This window comes from Paroedura picta, chromosome 10, assembly GCF_049243985.1.
Source record: "Paroedura picta isolate Pp20150507F chromosome 10, Ppicta_v3.0, whole genome shotgun sequence".
NCBI classification, from domain to species: Eukaryota; Metazoa; Chordata; class Lepidosauria; order Squamata; family Gekkonidae; genus Paroedura; species Paroedura picta.
In genome coordinates this window covers 30,256,198-30,271,862 of record NC_135378.1, presented here as the reverse complement: position 1 = coordinate 30,271,862, position 15,665 = coordinate 30,256,198, and the positions used below count along the sequence as shown (strand labels likewise).

The following is a 15,665-nucleotide window of genomic DNA, read 5'->3' as shown; positions in this document are numbered from 1 at the left end:
AGATGTGCATGGACTACAATTCCCATGAGCCCCTGCCAGCATTCGTATTCTGGAGGGCTGCAGTTTGACCACCTCTGGCATAGTGGTTAAAAGTGGCAGCTTCTACTCTGGAAAACCCGTTTTGGTTCCCCACTCCTCCTCCACATGCAGCCAGCTGGGTGCCCTTGGCCCAGCCACAGTTCTTTCAGAGTTCTCTCAGCCTCACCTACCTCACAGTGTGGTCTGTTGTGAAGAGGGGTAGCTGACTGTAAGCCACTCTGAGACTTCTTCTATAGTAAGTAGGGTACAAAAATAGTGCTTCTTCTTCATGCAGTGAAGGTGTTTCTGCAGTGAAGGTTTTGGCTGTGTGTGTTTTAAATTAAATCTGACTTTGCCCAGAACACTTCTCTTCATTTCCACAGATCTATGAAAACTGACGCTAATAAATATTGAATGTATATTGACAGTGCCGATATAGGTGTTAACTAAATTATTTTGAGATGAACCTTAATAAATATGCACATAATACTTTTGGTATAATGGGATTTTCCAATCCGTTTTTAAAAATGAACCCCATGAGACAACAGTTGCTGACAGTGCTGGTGTGAACTACCTCAGAAAGAAATTTAATTGTCCTAGTCCAGCTCTTAATTTTTTGAAATCATAGAACTGGAAAGATGTTTTCAAAAAAACCTTACTTGGAGTGCTGTGTTTAATGCAGGGAATGCCTCCTGGACTATTGATACACCTATCAAAGTGCTTTGCCCCCATCATTTGTTCAAAGGTAGTCAGAGAAACCACAGGGCCATTCCGCACATCTAAAAACATAACATTACACCAGTGCAATTGCATGATGCTATAAAAAAATGGGCCTCTCAGTATTTCTCACTTTCTTTCTCTCTCACTTTCTTCTGTGAAGAAGGGGGGAAAGGAATGTTTCGTACGCAGATTTTATGGCATACATGACCACTTTCCTTGAAACCCTTCACCCCCCCCCCATACAATGGCACCATAAAGCTATCAGGGCTTCCCAACCAGAGGTCTGTGGACCCCCGGGGGTTCATGGGAGCTCCAGAGGGTGTCCACAGACTTTCCCCTCCTGTCTTAATGGACTCAGCCACAAGCTAGGGAACTGGCCACTTCCATTGCTCCCCCTCCTGAGCTCAAGTGAGTTCTTTCATGGTTCCTGTGTCCAGGAGGAAGTGGAACCTGCATCCCTACTCCCACCTTAAACCACTTCCTGTCTCTCGCCTCCCCATCCCCCTGAAGCCTGTCTGTTAATTTTAGTCGCAATGTCACTTCCAGGGGCATGACAGGGAGGTGTGGTCAGCTGACATCACTTCTGGGTTTCCTTGAAGTCTGAAAAATTATTTCTATGATCAAAAGGTTGAAAAAGGCTGGGCTCGACAGATGTTGAAGATTCCCCAAACGGTTCTGTGGGTGAGCAGAAGTTTGATCTTGTGTCTTTCTCCACCTGCCGCTTCATAGTGGCCCGTATATGGTATATCACAGATTAATAGCAACAAAGGATCGTTCGTAATGCTGCCTGAAAATGAGCCATGCTGTGCATCATAAGACAGGGGGAACACCCGAGATTCTCATGGAATGGAAATTCCACTGCAGCTTCAATTTCATGATAATAGCCTGGAAAATTCTGCTTTCAGTGTTTCAGCATGAAAGTTTTTCCATAGGACGCTAGTATCTGCAAAACACTCTGTCATTCAGTTTATTAAATGAAACGTCTCTGTCATACTCTAGGTCTTTATACAGTTAAGTTTGTATTTATATATTGTCCAATTGGGGGGAAAGTACCCTCAGCATAATTAAATGAGTGGCTCCAAAATCTCTTTCATGGCAGTTTTAATTGAAAACTTGCATGCCTAGGCAGACTTATGTTTTAATATGCATTTCTGGAATTCATGGTTTGACTTTCAGACCTTTGAAAAAGGATACTTTTGTTATATGCACCATGTGTTTGAATGCAAACTTATTTTGATTTAAGGAAAGTATTTCTTGAGACGCTTTCTATATTAGCATGAGCACGAATGTTTGTGCTGTTTTATTAAATTGTGTGCATTTTAATAGAAGTTTTCTAACCACACGTATGTATTGACACTGAGGTTCAAGTCACCCACTAATCTTATGGAAGACAAGTGGCATTCAGGGACTGTATCTAAATTTCAGATTTCTTCTAGCCTAACAAGGGAGTCTACAAGTTATCATGGCTATAGTCATTCACCGTACATGGACCTGAAGACTAGCATCTCTGGCATTTCTGCTGGGATACAGAAAATCTTCATTGGAACTATATAAGAAACATTTATTTTGTACAACTCAAGATTTATTTTTCTGATGACAATATTATAGCAAGGAAGGAAGGAAGGAAGGAAGGAAGGAAGGAAGGAAGGAAGGAAGGAAGGAAGGAAGGAAGGCGGTGATTAAGTGATGTTTGTGTATACTAGAATGCAAGTTCCACCAAAATAGGTAAAGGTAAAGGTATCCCCTGTGCAAGCACCGGGTCATATCTGGCCCTTAGGGTGACGCCCTCTAGCGTTTTCATGGCAGACTCAATACGGGGTGGTTTGCCAGTGCCTTTTCTAGTCATTACCGTTTACCCCCAGCAAGCTGGGTACTCATTTTACCAACCTTGGAAGGATGGAAGGCTGAGTCAATCTTGAGCCAGCTGCTGGGATTGAACTCCCAGCCTCATGGGCAGAGCTTCAGACTGCATGTCTGCTGCCTTACGACTCTGCACCACAAGAGGCTTACCATTTCCGCCAAAATAGGTAATACTTATTTCCAAGTAACCATGCTTAAAGTTGGAATATACATTTCCTTGTGCATCATGGGGAAAGGCCAGAAAGCTCTTTTGTACAACCCATATGGCATTTTGATGGACAGGAGTAATGCATCACATATTGATCTACTAGGAAGATGACTTGCAAATTACAGTCTCAAATAATTTTATATATATAATTCTGGACCCACATAGACTGTACATACTGACTTACATTTTTACAAGATCTTATATGTCCCATAAAGTAAACAAATGGCTAGTACAGCCTTGTGCTAGGCATGTAGCTATACAGCTGCCGAAATCATTATGAGGATGCTGGCATCTAACTATGCATGAATTTTGGGGGAAATAGCTAACATTTAAGAGATTAAACTAGATACAGAATCCCCTTAATACCTTGGACTGGCTTGGAAGAACTTCCATACATTTTAATGGGGTTTCATGTTCAATATTCTTATCCTGTAAGAATTTTGTTAGGAAATAAGTTTGGCTGGCAGGTTCCTAGTTCTCTTCAAATCTTCCTTGCAAAATACTGGAAATAGAAACATTGTGCTCTTTATCCACTCACACCTCCTGTCTCAGGGACTGGCAACATTTCGGCCACATTTAGTTCAGAGCTTGCCTAGGACAGCTTTGCTGTCTGTTCATTCATTTTATTTTTTATGCCAGCCACCTGCCTATGTCACTGGTAAAGCACAGCCATCGGGTCACTGCTGCTCTTGTTTGGCCGACTGTCAGCGGCTGAGCGCTTTCTTGAACTCTGCGTTCTCATTTACAGTAGGAAAGAGTCTTGTTTCGAGCTAAGACAAACATCAGAATTTTTAATGCAGCCATTTATCATGTTGTGAAAGCGTGATAGGAAGCAGAGACAGCACACACTTTCCATTGGTGCCATTCGCAGAGTGCAGTAGCCAGAATGCTGCATGTGACGATTGGCAGGGCTCCCATTTGGCAAGGGGTGGGGGGAAGAGACTGTCTCCCTACTTTCTTATTCGTATCTGTCTGCTACCTTGAAAGCTCGGAGCGACTTGATCCTATGCAGATCCTGTTAAATCTGTGGTTTTAAATGTACCCGTTTCTCGATAAGACTTAGACCTGGGTTGGGAAATACTTGGAGTCTTTGAGGGCGAAGCTTTGAGTGGCTGGGATTTGGGATGGGGAGGAAGCTCAGTGGAGTCCAACGCCATGGAGTCCGCCTTGCAAAGCAGCCATTTTAACCCCTTGTCGTTACCCAAAGTAGTCTCATAGCGGCTTACAATTGCCTTCCCTTTCACTCCCACAGCAGATGCCCTGTGAGGTAGGTGGGCCTTAGAGAACTCTGACAGAACTGCTCTGTGAGAACAACTCTAACTGATTAGCCCAAGATCACCCAGTTGGCTGCATGTAGGGGAGCGGAGAATCAAGCCCAGCTCTTCATGTTAAAGACTGCCGCTCTTAACCACTACACCAAGCTGGAAGGTGGGATTTGTGACATTATATTGCATTGAAGTCCCTGCCCTCCTCAGCCCCATATGTCCTAAATCTCCAGGTATTTCCTGACCTGGACTGTTAACCTGGGCACTGACATCCCTAAAAATACTGTACCCTTATTTTAAAAAAACTGATTAAGGCTCAAAAGCACCCATCTCTTATGAGTTCCATGCATATTGGGCTGGATCTAGTGACCTGTCAACAGAAGGCACTGATCCATTTGGGCCTTTCTCTTGCTCCCTTTCTCCCAACAGTCCTGCGTAAGCAGCCCACGTGAATTAACAGGCACACAAGTCAGAGAACTGCATTGGGAGAGAAGGAGAGGGGGTCAAAACTGCCCACCACAGGGAGGGAGAGAAGGGTGACCAAAATTGCTGCTTCTACCTCATTTCCACACACGCCGTTCCTGCAACCTAAGAAGTCAATGTTCCTGAGGCTGGAAAGGTCTGTTGGGGAGCAAGGAACAGGGGACAGATCCTTTCCACTCACCAACCCCCCCCCCCCCGGGTGAATAGCTGCATCTTCTCTGCTGCTTCGACATACTTATATTATTTATAATTAAATATGCCTCTGAACGCCTAGGCCTAGATTCCTTAGCTTTTAAGAAGGCCCCATTTAACTAACATCACTGTGGTTGTTATGATATATAAAAATAAAACAATCTCAGCAATTGTGTTTAAAATGCATTGCTATTGGACTTGAATTATTAGCAACCTGGAACTTCAGGGCTGAATCATCCCTTCTTACTTCCCACTGGAATCCGAAATGGGAACTCTGAAGGATGGTTTCAAATGCTGCTAGCCACAGGGTGACCTTGCCCAATGCATTGTTTCTCACCCTGGGCTTTAAGTATATGTTCCATCAGCTTAATTTTAAGGTTTTAAATGTTTTATTGTATGAGATTATTCTCCTTTGTTGTATACCACCCCAAGACTTTTTTGGAGAGGGGCAGTCTAGAAATCGAAACAAATAAATAGTTTTGGATTTAAAACAAGGTAAGGACTAGGGATGCCAGTCTTTAGGTGGGACTTGGGGATCCCTTGGAATTAAGCTCATCTCCAGACTAAAGAGATCAGTTCCCCTGGAGAAAATGGCTGCTTTGGAGGGTAGACTCCATAACATTGTGTTCCACTGAAGTCCCCCTGCAACCCAAATCCGGCACACTCCCAGCTCCACCCCCAAATTCTCCGGGTATTTTCCAACCCTGAGCTGGCAATCCTAGCAAGGACAGATCCTAACCTGCTCTGAGCTTATGGAAATGTATAACTTAATGTACATTTCATATAACGTGCTGCAGAACTAGGGATAAAGGGGGAGGGGGAATTACCCAGTAAAGTTGTCTGCCTGCCCCTCTTTCCTGCTCCCTAGGTGGCCATTATCTGATTGCCAATTAGCTATGTTAATTTTGATCTCAGTATGAGTTCAAGAGCTGAACATCTGGGAAGACTACTTGACTAGGATTTCGGTCTCACTAAAAACAACCTTGTTGGCAGACGAAGCCACAGCCAGTCCTTTTCTTGGCATGGAAGAGGGTAAATGAGCTTTTGAGGAACATGAAGTTGAAATCACAGGAACCTTCAGGCAAAGGGGCCTCAATAACGTTGCCCATAAATAAAGGACAGGATGGAAACTTTACTCCAGAGCCACAAACAAAAATAAGCAGTGGTTTTGTTTAGTTATATCCTTAACAACAGCCATTGTGTGGCATTTAAAAATTATGTTGGCACTACAATACACTGGGTATTTTTTTTTTAATCTGGCTTTCTGTCAGTTATGGTCATGCCCAAATGGAAACCATCTTCTCTTGCTTCCAGAAAGCTATGCATGCAAGCATTCCAAATGCTAATTTGGGTCATCACGCACTGTGAGTTGTCTTCATGACCTATTCTGGACAGCCGGCCTGGTATTGAAATGGCCAGAGAAGCGGTCACATGCATGGAGCTCTACCCAGTAGCCCTTGCAACAGGCAAGTTGGAGGAGTAAAATGAATGTATAATGCAAGACAATAAAGTTTATTGTCTGCAGCCAAAGACCATTACAGTCTTACAGATACAGCAAATCATAATTACAAACATCAGCATTAAAGCAATCCACCCAGAGAGTTTTATTCAAATAACAGCATTACCCTAATTAGATGCAGTTCTGGCCCATATTTTCTTGGCTGCTAAAGCGAAGCGTGAGACACTGAAAGACCACAGATGAATCAACATCGGAGAGGAGATAGAGCAGCTTCTCTGAGTCTGAATAAGAATTTAGGCTCGCTAAAAATGCTGAGAGAAATCTGGTTCTGGGCTCTAGAGAAGGAGGACAAGATCACATCGAGCAGGGGTAGTCAACCTGTGGTCCTCCAGATGTTCATGGACTACAATTCCCATGAGCCCCCTGCCAGAAAACACTGGCAGGGGCTCATGGGAATTGTAGTCCATGAACATTTGGAAGACCACAGGCTGACTACCCCTGACATAGAGTGTGGTAGGTCCTCTGGAGGTGAAGTTCTGCAGGTACAAAAATGTGAAGCCAGTGGCATGGACCAGCAGCTTGAGGTGGTTGGAGTAAGGATTAAAATTCCAACAATTAATCATTTTTTTGTTATTTAACAGGTGAGTCGCCCTCACCCTAGTGATCATCCTTTGCTGATCCTCTTCATGGTTGGCGGAGTGACGGTACCTGAAGTGAAAATGGTAAAGGACATTCTGTCAGCACACAAGCCTGGAGCACAGGTACTGAACTGTAAGACCTGAGACTGCCGGCTTAGAATTAGGAACATCTGCATTCTAAAGAAAGGCTGTATGTTTCTCTGTGAATGCTACATGAAAACTAGTCTCCGTGGTCACAAAAACTTGATTTGATTGTGAAACTGCCCACCCACCCACCAGGACGGGATAGAATCATAGAATCATAGAGTTGGAAGGGGCCATACAGGCCATCTAGTCCAACCCCCTGCTCAACGCAGGACTAGCCCTAAGCATCCTAAAGCATCCAAGAAAAGTGTGTATCCAACCTTTGCTTGAAGACTTCCAGTGAGGGGGAGCTCACCACCTCCTTAGGCAGCCTATTCCACTGCTGAACTACTCTGACTGTGAAAAACTTTTTCCTGATATCTAGCCTATATCGTTGTACTTGAAGTTTAAACCCATTACTGCGTGTCCTCTCCTCTGCAGCCAGCAGAAACAGCATCACTCCTCCAAGTGACAACCTTTCAAATACTTAAAGAGGGCTATCATGTCCCCTCTCAACCTCCTTTTCTCCAGGCTGAACATTCCCAAGTCCCTCAACCTATCTTCATAGGGCTTGGTCCCTTGGCCCCAGATCATCTTCGTCGCTCTCCTCTGTACCCTTTCAATTTTATCGACGTCCTTCTTGAAGTGAGGCCTCCAGAACTGCACACAGTACTCCAGGTGTGGTCTGACCAGTGCCGTATACAATGGGACTATGACATCTTGTGATTTTGATGTGATGCCCCTGTTGATACAGCCCAAAATGGCATGGGGCAAATAACCCTTTAAAAGTGGCATAGTCACATCAGTCTTTCAGGTGCACAGGTCCACAGCTTAGGAGATCAGAGGTAGCAAGAAAAAGGGACCTAAAGGAAGTCTGTCCTAGCTAGGAATGGCAGCCGCCAATACAGTTAGCATGAAAAACCCGGACACTTGAAGAGAAGAGCTGAGAGCTGTAATTTTTATGCCGTTTTCCACTACCCAAAGGAGTCCCAAAGCAGCTTACAAATGTCTTTCCCCACAACAGCCATCCTGTGAGGTAGGTGAGGCTGAGAGAGCACTAACAGAAGTGCTCTGTGAGAACAGCCCTAAGAGAACTGTGACTAGCCCAGTCTCTATCAGATAAAAGAGTAGGAGTCAGCCCTGAACTGAATTCCAAGACAATACCCGTAGCCTGTCAACTTCCCATCAGGACTCGGTAGCCTGCCCAAAATCCTTAGTGAACATATCGAGGGTATTGTCAGGGTCCCTGTTTAAATATCTAAGATGTTTGTAAGGCCTCTCTGACTTTAATCGGCTTTTGGTTGTAAGGTTTCCCAGGGAATTTCAGCATATTTTGGGTGTGCTTTGCTCCGAGAGCTGTGAAGTCTCTTTCTCAGTTGGCACAACCACTAGCAACTGGTTCACTTATCTGAGAAGGACCTTCAGGGTGTGTGTGTTTTCCTTACGGGCCTTTTAGGGGAATCCAGATAAGACATTTTGCCCCCCACCCCACTTCTGGGACAGATATATACATAAAATGTTTGTGCTCTAGAAGTGGAGTGCAAACAATCATGATAAATCAGCCAGGCTGCATGTTTGATTAGTGAAAATGTTTGAGCAAAGGGGGGTCCCCAGAAAGCCCGGGCACCTCTGGGGCTGGAGTGCTTCCCCCCTGCCTGCTAATGGCATTCTTCAGTGAAGAGCTCATTTCATTGTGCCTGAGATTTAAATGCCTTCTCTAGCAACACATTTTCGTCTGATCGCTTGCCCCTTTTTTATTTATTCTTTTGCATTTCAGTTCTCAGTTATCTCCTTAGCATAGTGAATCAAATTCCTTGCTGTCCCGGGCCAGTCTTAATTCTGCGGTACACTAATGGACAAGTTAATCCAGGCTGCAAATGTGTTGCCATGGCTGGATAGATAAGCAAAGGGTTAGTGACTGAGGCAAGTCAAAACTATGTCGTGAGGCTTTTCACTTAGCTAGGGGAGCAGGGTGGAGGCCTGACAAAGGAGTGACATAGAAATCTGGTATTGCTTTGCTAGGGCTTGACCCCACCAGTGACCGGTCCTCTTTTAAGAGAAATTCCAAAAGAATTCAGGAGGTATCCAGTGGCTTTCACTGTCACTTGCCCTTTGTACAAAGCTGTTGAGCCAGAGGTTAGAGGGCTTTAGTGTGGGAGAGAAGGGCATTTCTGAAAGAGGGGGAGCTAATAGTTCTTCACATCATATATAAAAGTTGGGCTTACCTTGCTTTTTCTAGTCCAGCTATGGACTGCCTCTTTAGGATTAAGGTATTTTCAAAGCTGCCATTTTTAGAAGGTGTTTGTGATCCCCACAGGGATCAATTACTATCAGATAAAAGACAGGTTGAAATATGGATCATTTCATGGAAATACTCGGTGTCCTTCCTCAATTAATGCTAATATCTCTTTTAAGCAGTAGGCAAATTAAGGATGTAAAATGGAAGCATTTTCAGCTGTCTGTCAACAGACTCTATTCACTTGGAAACCATAAATTATGATGATAATGAGTTAAACTCACCTGGGCTATCACCAATTAAAAACATCTGGGTTGCTTAACCATATGAAGTTCTGGTCCTTAACAATCTGCCGCCTGATTAACTGGACATTGAAATAGTTGGATAACCAATCGTCCAATCAAAATGCATTTAATCAATTAAAGTAACCAATTAACTGAAATCACAGCCCTTTTTTAACAGCCCTTTTAAGGGGGAAAGCTGCATTTGTTTTCCAGGTTGTGCTGATGTGAAAACATCTTAGAGAGTCACAAAGTCCACCTGCAAAATCAGAATAACAGTTAAGAATTCTAATTAATAATGATGGGAATAGATTATAAATCAAAAAAGTTAATGGAGTATTTTACATCAAACCTGCCTTAGTACATTTGATTATGTCTGAAAACTAGTGGTTGCAATAGGTAATTCGCAAGCTAACTAAATTTTAGTTGAGGACAAACTTTCATTAGCATTCATGAATCATTTTTTGTTGGATTTTTTGTGTGAATTATAATAAGCAGGAATTGAATCATAATTCTTGCTATAAATTAGCAGATTTTTTTGGTTGAATAAACTGTAAGGTATATTTTACTTTCAGTAGAATTTCAAAATGGAGAAATTGAAATGGTGAAGATTTATTTTGGTGCATGAATCTGTGCAAGGGGCTGTTGAGTAACCAACTCAACATGTTCCATGTACACCCAAAGCTGTAAAGAATGGGCGGTATAAAACTCCAAATAAATAAATAAACTTGTTCGGTTGCCTGACTCTGAGCCAAAGGCTGACCTTCCCACCCCTGCATGACAGGCAGCACATCTGGGAATGGAATTGTCCTGAAGCACAGCAAGGTAGCCCGGTAGCTGGGGAGAACCTACCGGGAGGCAGAATTGACTCTCAGGACCAGGAGAATTTGGGCTTGTGCTGTTGTTGCTTGAGCTCCCAGAATCTTCCCCTTTCTCTCAGCAGCCTGAGTGGTACGGCGGGAGGTGGTAAGGCTCTGGCACATGACCCAGAGAATATCAGATAGTTCGTAAGTCAACTGCCTGATCCAAAGCAGGTGGAAGATTAACTTTGGACTGCATTTCACTGGGCACACAGTGCGGAAAACAGATTCCATTAAAGAGAAATTTATTTTAACCAACAAAAAGTTGGAAACTTGAGTGGTTTTTAGGTAATTGCAGGTACTAACTGCTAAGGGATGTGGCCAGATACCTATCCCCCCCCCATCAGAATGTTGTACATATTTATTGACTCCCCCATCTTCCTTGTAAGGTAGGTTAGGGGGACAGAAAGTGTGTGTCCCCTGGTCTCCCCTGTGGGCTTCCTGGGTCCCAGAACTTTCTAGTCCAACATCCTTAACCAACTCCATCCCCACATTAGGGACTCTGACCTGTAAAATGTGTACCGAACCTGCCCAAGCAACAAATGCCTTGATGACAATGTCATCTGTTCAGTCCTGTCCAACCCACAGCGATTCCACAGGAAAGCTTCCCCCACGCGTCTCTGTCAAAGGACAAATGCCTTATATTGCTCATCATTTGCAATGAATCAACTTGTAGCTGCATCAGCTGAAGCTGTTTGCTGGGGAAGCATCAGCTTTAGCCAAGCTTCATTTGCCCACAGAAATGCAACTCTTTGTCATTAGAGAAAATCAATAAATTAATCAAGCTTGATGCTTGGCTGCCTCTTGAGAACGTAGCAAAGATTAGTCTCTTTAATTGCACAGGTATATATTGACATTTTTTTTCCCCCTCTTCAGATAATTGTGCTGTCCTCGGCGCTCCTGACTCCACTTAGCATTCTTGAGTTGATCTTTACAACAGACCATCTACAGCCGGACATTGGCCTCTGAAGAGCAGAGAATCTGACGTTGCCATCTGAAGAGCAGAGAATCTGTCCAATTCAAGCATCTGGTTCGGCTTGCTGAAAATGTTAAACAAAACCCTCGTCTTCTATCCTTCAGGGCCTTCTGCTAAAAATAAAATTGCCCCTTGCCTGGATTCAGCCACTGAAAAAAACTAGATCTGATGGCCGTATAGTAATGTTCATAGAACATGATAGTACTTGAAAATCTTTTTGATATGTCAGTGACGTCAACCCAGCATTATTTCTCCCTGCAGCAATACTATATTTCACAGAAGTCCTTTTGTTAACATGGACTGTTTTTACCGACAACTGCCAAGGGTAGAGATAACAGTTTCTTAGGAACATTGTAGAACAATGAAAGAGAGCAAAAGGGTCTTCCATTTTTATAGTGAGTTTTTCTTCTCTTTCTGCAGCAATGTCAATTGGCTGGCTTGGGATATGAGTCACGAACTGGCAGATTTGGTCTTAAATGCAGCATTCCCTGAGAAACAGTGGAGCTCAATGGCTTCTTCAAAGTCAGTGGAGCAGAGGATGTTAAATAGAATATTTGACAGATGTTATCATGGTAATTCGTCTTTCAGCCAACAGGCATCTCTTTGGCAAGAGAAAAGCCTGGGGTGTAGCTTCCCAGCAGGTCTCTGTCTCCTGTTGGTTTGAAGTGAAAATCCTCTAGATGGTCCTTAGCTATGTTGGAGAGAAATACATGGCTCTTGATGGCTGATCATGCAATTGTACATAATAATCCTGGGGGCAGTTTTGAGAGATATGCAGCTACTTATCAAAATGAAGGGATGCATTTGCCTCGATACTATCAAGAGTGAACCCTACCACATAGTTACCATGTGGAGTAATTGTTTTTCAGGAGTTAGACCAGTAATTTATACATTCAGTAGAATCAAGGGGCAAAGCTTCTCTTCTTCAGCATGAAGGATTGCATGCCTGAGGAAGCTCCTTTCATGAAGAAAGCTAACATGTCAAAAAGGACTCAGCTTAGTTTCCTTGCCGAAAAACTTGTTTTCCACATGTAGGGTGCTTTATTTCATTGTATGGATACAACTCAATCTCTAAGGGGGGGGGGTCGTCAGCGGCCCACGAAAGCCTCAGCACCGGGCCGCCAGTTCACTCACAGCCCGGCGAACTTCTCGCTGTGGGGGGGGGGGGAGAAGAGGGGGATGCAGCAGTACTCCTTATACTACCCTATACAGACCTATCAAATGTACAGCCGCCTGAAGACTCGTAGGGGACTCCAGGAAAAGCTCTCTCATTTGATTTTGCTGAATGTATAAAGTGGCCCATGGAATCTTCATGGTGGCCACGCAGGGAGTATCTTGCTGGGCGGATTGCATGGAATGTAATGGTTTCATTGCCTTGGGTTAAGCATCCCTCTCTTTTGCTGTCAAGGAATGGCAGTTCGGTTTGTAAAAACCTATGGCCAGCATATTGTTTTCTTACAGCTCCTTTTCTCAATGTGTGATAGAATTGTTTAAAATGAGTAAGCAGCGCCTACCCCACCACGCTAAAATTGAATTTTTCTTTCCTTTCTGGGATAGCGTTATATTATTTAGTTTCAGTAGAGACAGATTCTTTACCGCTATGGAATGTAGCCAAGCACTGCCTTTTTCCCCCCGCAAAGCTTATACCAACAATGTTGCAGCGTTACCGTGTCATAGGGACCACTCGGTTAGCCCGTCTCCAAACTAACTTTTTAAAGTCTTTTCATTCTAAGCCAGAAAAAAACTTGAGCTGTAATTGCAAATTAGTTTCAGACCTCTTTATGGGGGGGGGGGGGGGAAATCAGCTGTAATCTGATCCTTCAGCTAGTAGACGGGAACAAAGGCCTGTTTATAAAAGGCCATTCAGAACCATGGGCAAAGTTACCTTTAAGGGAAAACGAAGCACGCCCTATATATATATATGTACTATATATATATATATATATGTATGCATGTTTGTATGCACTGAATGTGCCACTATGGCAGGGATAGTCAAACTGCGGCCCTCCAGATGTCCATGGACTACAATTCCCATTAGCCCCTGCCAGCAAACGCTGGCAGGGACTCATGGGAATTGTAGTCCATGGACATCTGGAGGGCCGCAGTTTGACTACCCCTGCACTATGGTATTGCATAGAGAGATGACAAAGCAGTCCAAATGACAACTGCAAAGCCGTTATCTGAAGTCCTTAGGGAGGGGAAAGACAGTCTCCATGGTAACCATTCCATTTTTACCGTATCTCGTTAATACTCTGTATTCTTTTTTTATTATTCAAGCAATAAAGCAAATTACAGCAGGGGAGGGGTGAAATTCCATCTCCCCTCATGTATCCTCCCTTAGAATCCTGATAAGCCATCACGAGGATCAGTTTTCTGTCCGGGAAGGATCTACTGGTCACTGGCCGGCCTGAGAACACAAGGGGATTTCTCTCCTTGAGGAGGGCCTCCAGGGTTGCTCATTTGTATAGCTGTACCGATCTTTTCACTTCAGTCGGGACCCAAAGCAGCTCACATCATTCCCTGCTCTACGTCATCCTCTTGCGGAGAAAGCCAAGAGTTCAATGAAGCTGAGGCTCAGCACAACATAAAAAGGGCGCCTGGTTCACAAGAATCCTCCAGGTTTGGTGAGCTGCCATTCTTTTTATAAAGTGAAATTGTTCTGTGCTGCTCCAGCGTTCTGGAGGCCTTAACCTTCCTTGCAGTCTTTTGTGGACCTCAGGGGACTTTGAATGCTCTCTGCTTTATCCCATGATGTCATAGGCAAAGCATCAATAGTGCACAGTGGTATCTTTGTACTGCCGTCACAAGAACTGGAGGGTTTGCACCCTGCTTCTTATTACATGAAGGAATCTCAAAGCAGCTTACAACTGCCTTTCCTTACCCTCCCCACAACTGACACCCTGTGAGCTAGGTGGGGGTGAAAGAGCTCAGAGAGAACTGGGACTGGCCCAAGGTCACCCAGCTGGCTGCATGTGGAGGACTGGGGAATCTAACCTGGTTCTCTGGCTCAGAGGCCACAGCTACACAAAACTGGTTCTCAATGTGGACTCTCAGCAACAGCTGTTCCAACCAAACAGATTCTGCCTTCTTTTTTTTCCCCCGTTTTCTTTTTCTTGCTACCAGAAGCAGATCCAAATCAAACTGGGAAACCAAGGTGGCATGTGTAGTATTTCTCACTCTGCCCTTTCCCATACTCTGCATCCAAATTGTGCCCCCCCCCCAAAAAAAAGCCAATAGGAACAGACTGTGGCACCAAATCTTCAGGAATTTACATACCCAAATTTGGGGTAAAGTTAAAGATATCCCCTGTGCAAGCACCGAGTCATGTCTGACCCTTGGGATGACGCCCTCTAGCATTTTCATGGCAGAGTCAATACGGGGTGGTTTGCCAGTGCCTTCCCCAGTCATTGGGGTACTGAGTCACAAAAATATAGGAGAAAAGATTTTCCAGATTACCTCCAAGTATTCAACCTAGATCCATGTTTCATGTGCAGTAGCATCAAAACCATCAGCACTTGGCAATATTAATGTTCCAGCCAGTTATGAAGCCCCATGTGTGATTCAGAAACTATGAAACCTCTTTTCTTCTGGTCCAGAGTAAAGCTGAAAGAGAGAACAGCACTGTTCCCCATGGCTAGTACAAGATCTTATGAGCCATGGCAGTGATCCCCTATAACAGGTGTAGTGAGCACAGGTAGTAGGTGGCTTTAGAGGGGAGCTGCCAAGTTCTGTTTGTTTTGCACCATCTATGATTAGGGAACACCTTTGTCTCTTATAGGAGTCAAACCACGGTCACCTATATTGTGAAATCACAGGCTGTTGTGGAAGAGATACAAAGTGAACTGGGACTGTGGCTCAGAAGAACTACACCATTTCCCCACCAAAATTCCCCCTCCCCTAGTTGCTTTTACCTATGTAGACTGGTTCCAGTGTGGTATAGTGGTTAAAGGTGGCAGCCTCTAATCTGGGAAACTGGATTTGATTCCCCAGCCCTCCCCATGCAGCCAGCTGGCTGACCTTGAGCCATCCACAGTTCTCTCGGAACTCTCAGCCCCACCTACCTTTCAGAGTGTCTATTGTTGGGAGAGGAAGGGAAAGATATTTGTAAGCCACTTTGGGATTCCAGGCAGTAAAAAGCAGGGTATAATAAACAACCCTTCTGTCTGTAATGTGCCTATCCCACCCCAGAAACAGCTAATAGTAACTCAGAATGTGAATTTTGTTGGAGAAATTAGGCCCATGTGTGGTGCCATCCAATCATAACATACTAACTGGTCTCAGGACACGTGGGAAGCAGAGTTGGTCTGCCATTGCCTTCCTCTGCTGTCTCTCATCCAAGTACCAGC

At 44.1% G+C, this 15,665-nt stretch overlaps 1 protein-coding gene and 1 long non-coding RNA gene across 2 annotated transcripts in view; one reads left to right on the top strand and one right to left on the bottom strand.

Moving 5' to 3' along the window:
- SCFD2 (sec1 family domain containing 2) overlaps positions 1 to 13,671 on the top strand; it is a 188,747-nt gene extending 175,076 nt beyond the window's left edge. The window contains exons 8-9 of the mRNA XM_077301978.1: positions 6,847 to 6,966; positions 11,220 to 13,671. Coding sequence (XP_077158093.1) covers positions 6,847 to 6,966; positions 11,220 to 11,312 — 213 coding nt within the window. The 3' untranslated portion in view covers positions 11,313 to 13,671. The remainder of the gene's footprint in view (positions 1 to 6,846; positions 6,967 to 11,219) is intronic.
- LOC143819882 (uncharacterized) lies at positions 9,191 to 10,439 on the bottom strand. The gene is made up of 3 exons (XR_013225137.1): positions 10,336 to 10,439; positions 9,487 to 9,742; positions 9,191 to 9,293 (listed from the first exon to the last, which is right to left on the bottom strand). It is a non-coding gene; the product is annotated as an uncharacterized LOC143819882 (long non-coding RNA).
- Positions 13,672 to 15,665: the final 1,994 nt, after the last annotated feature.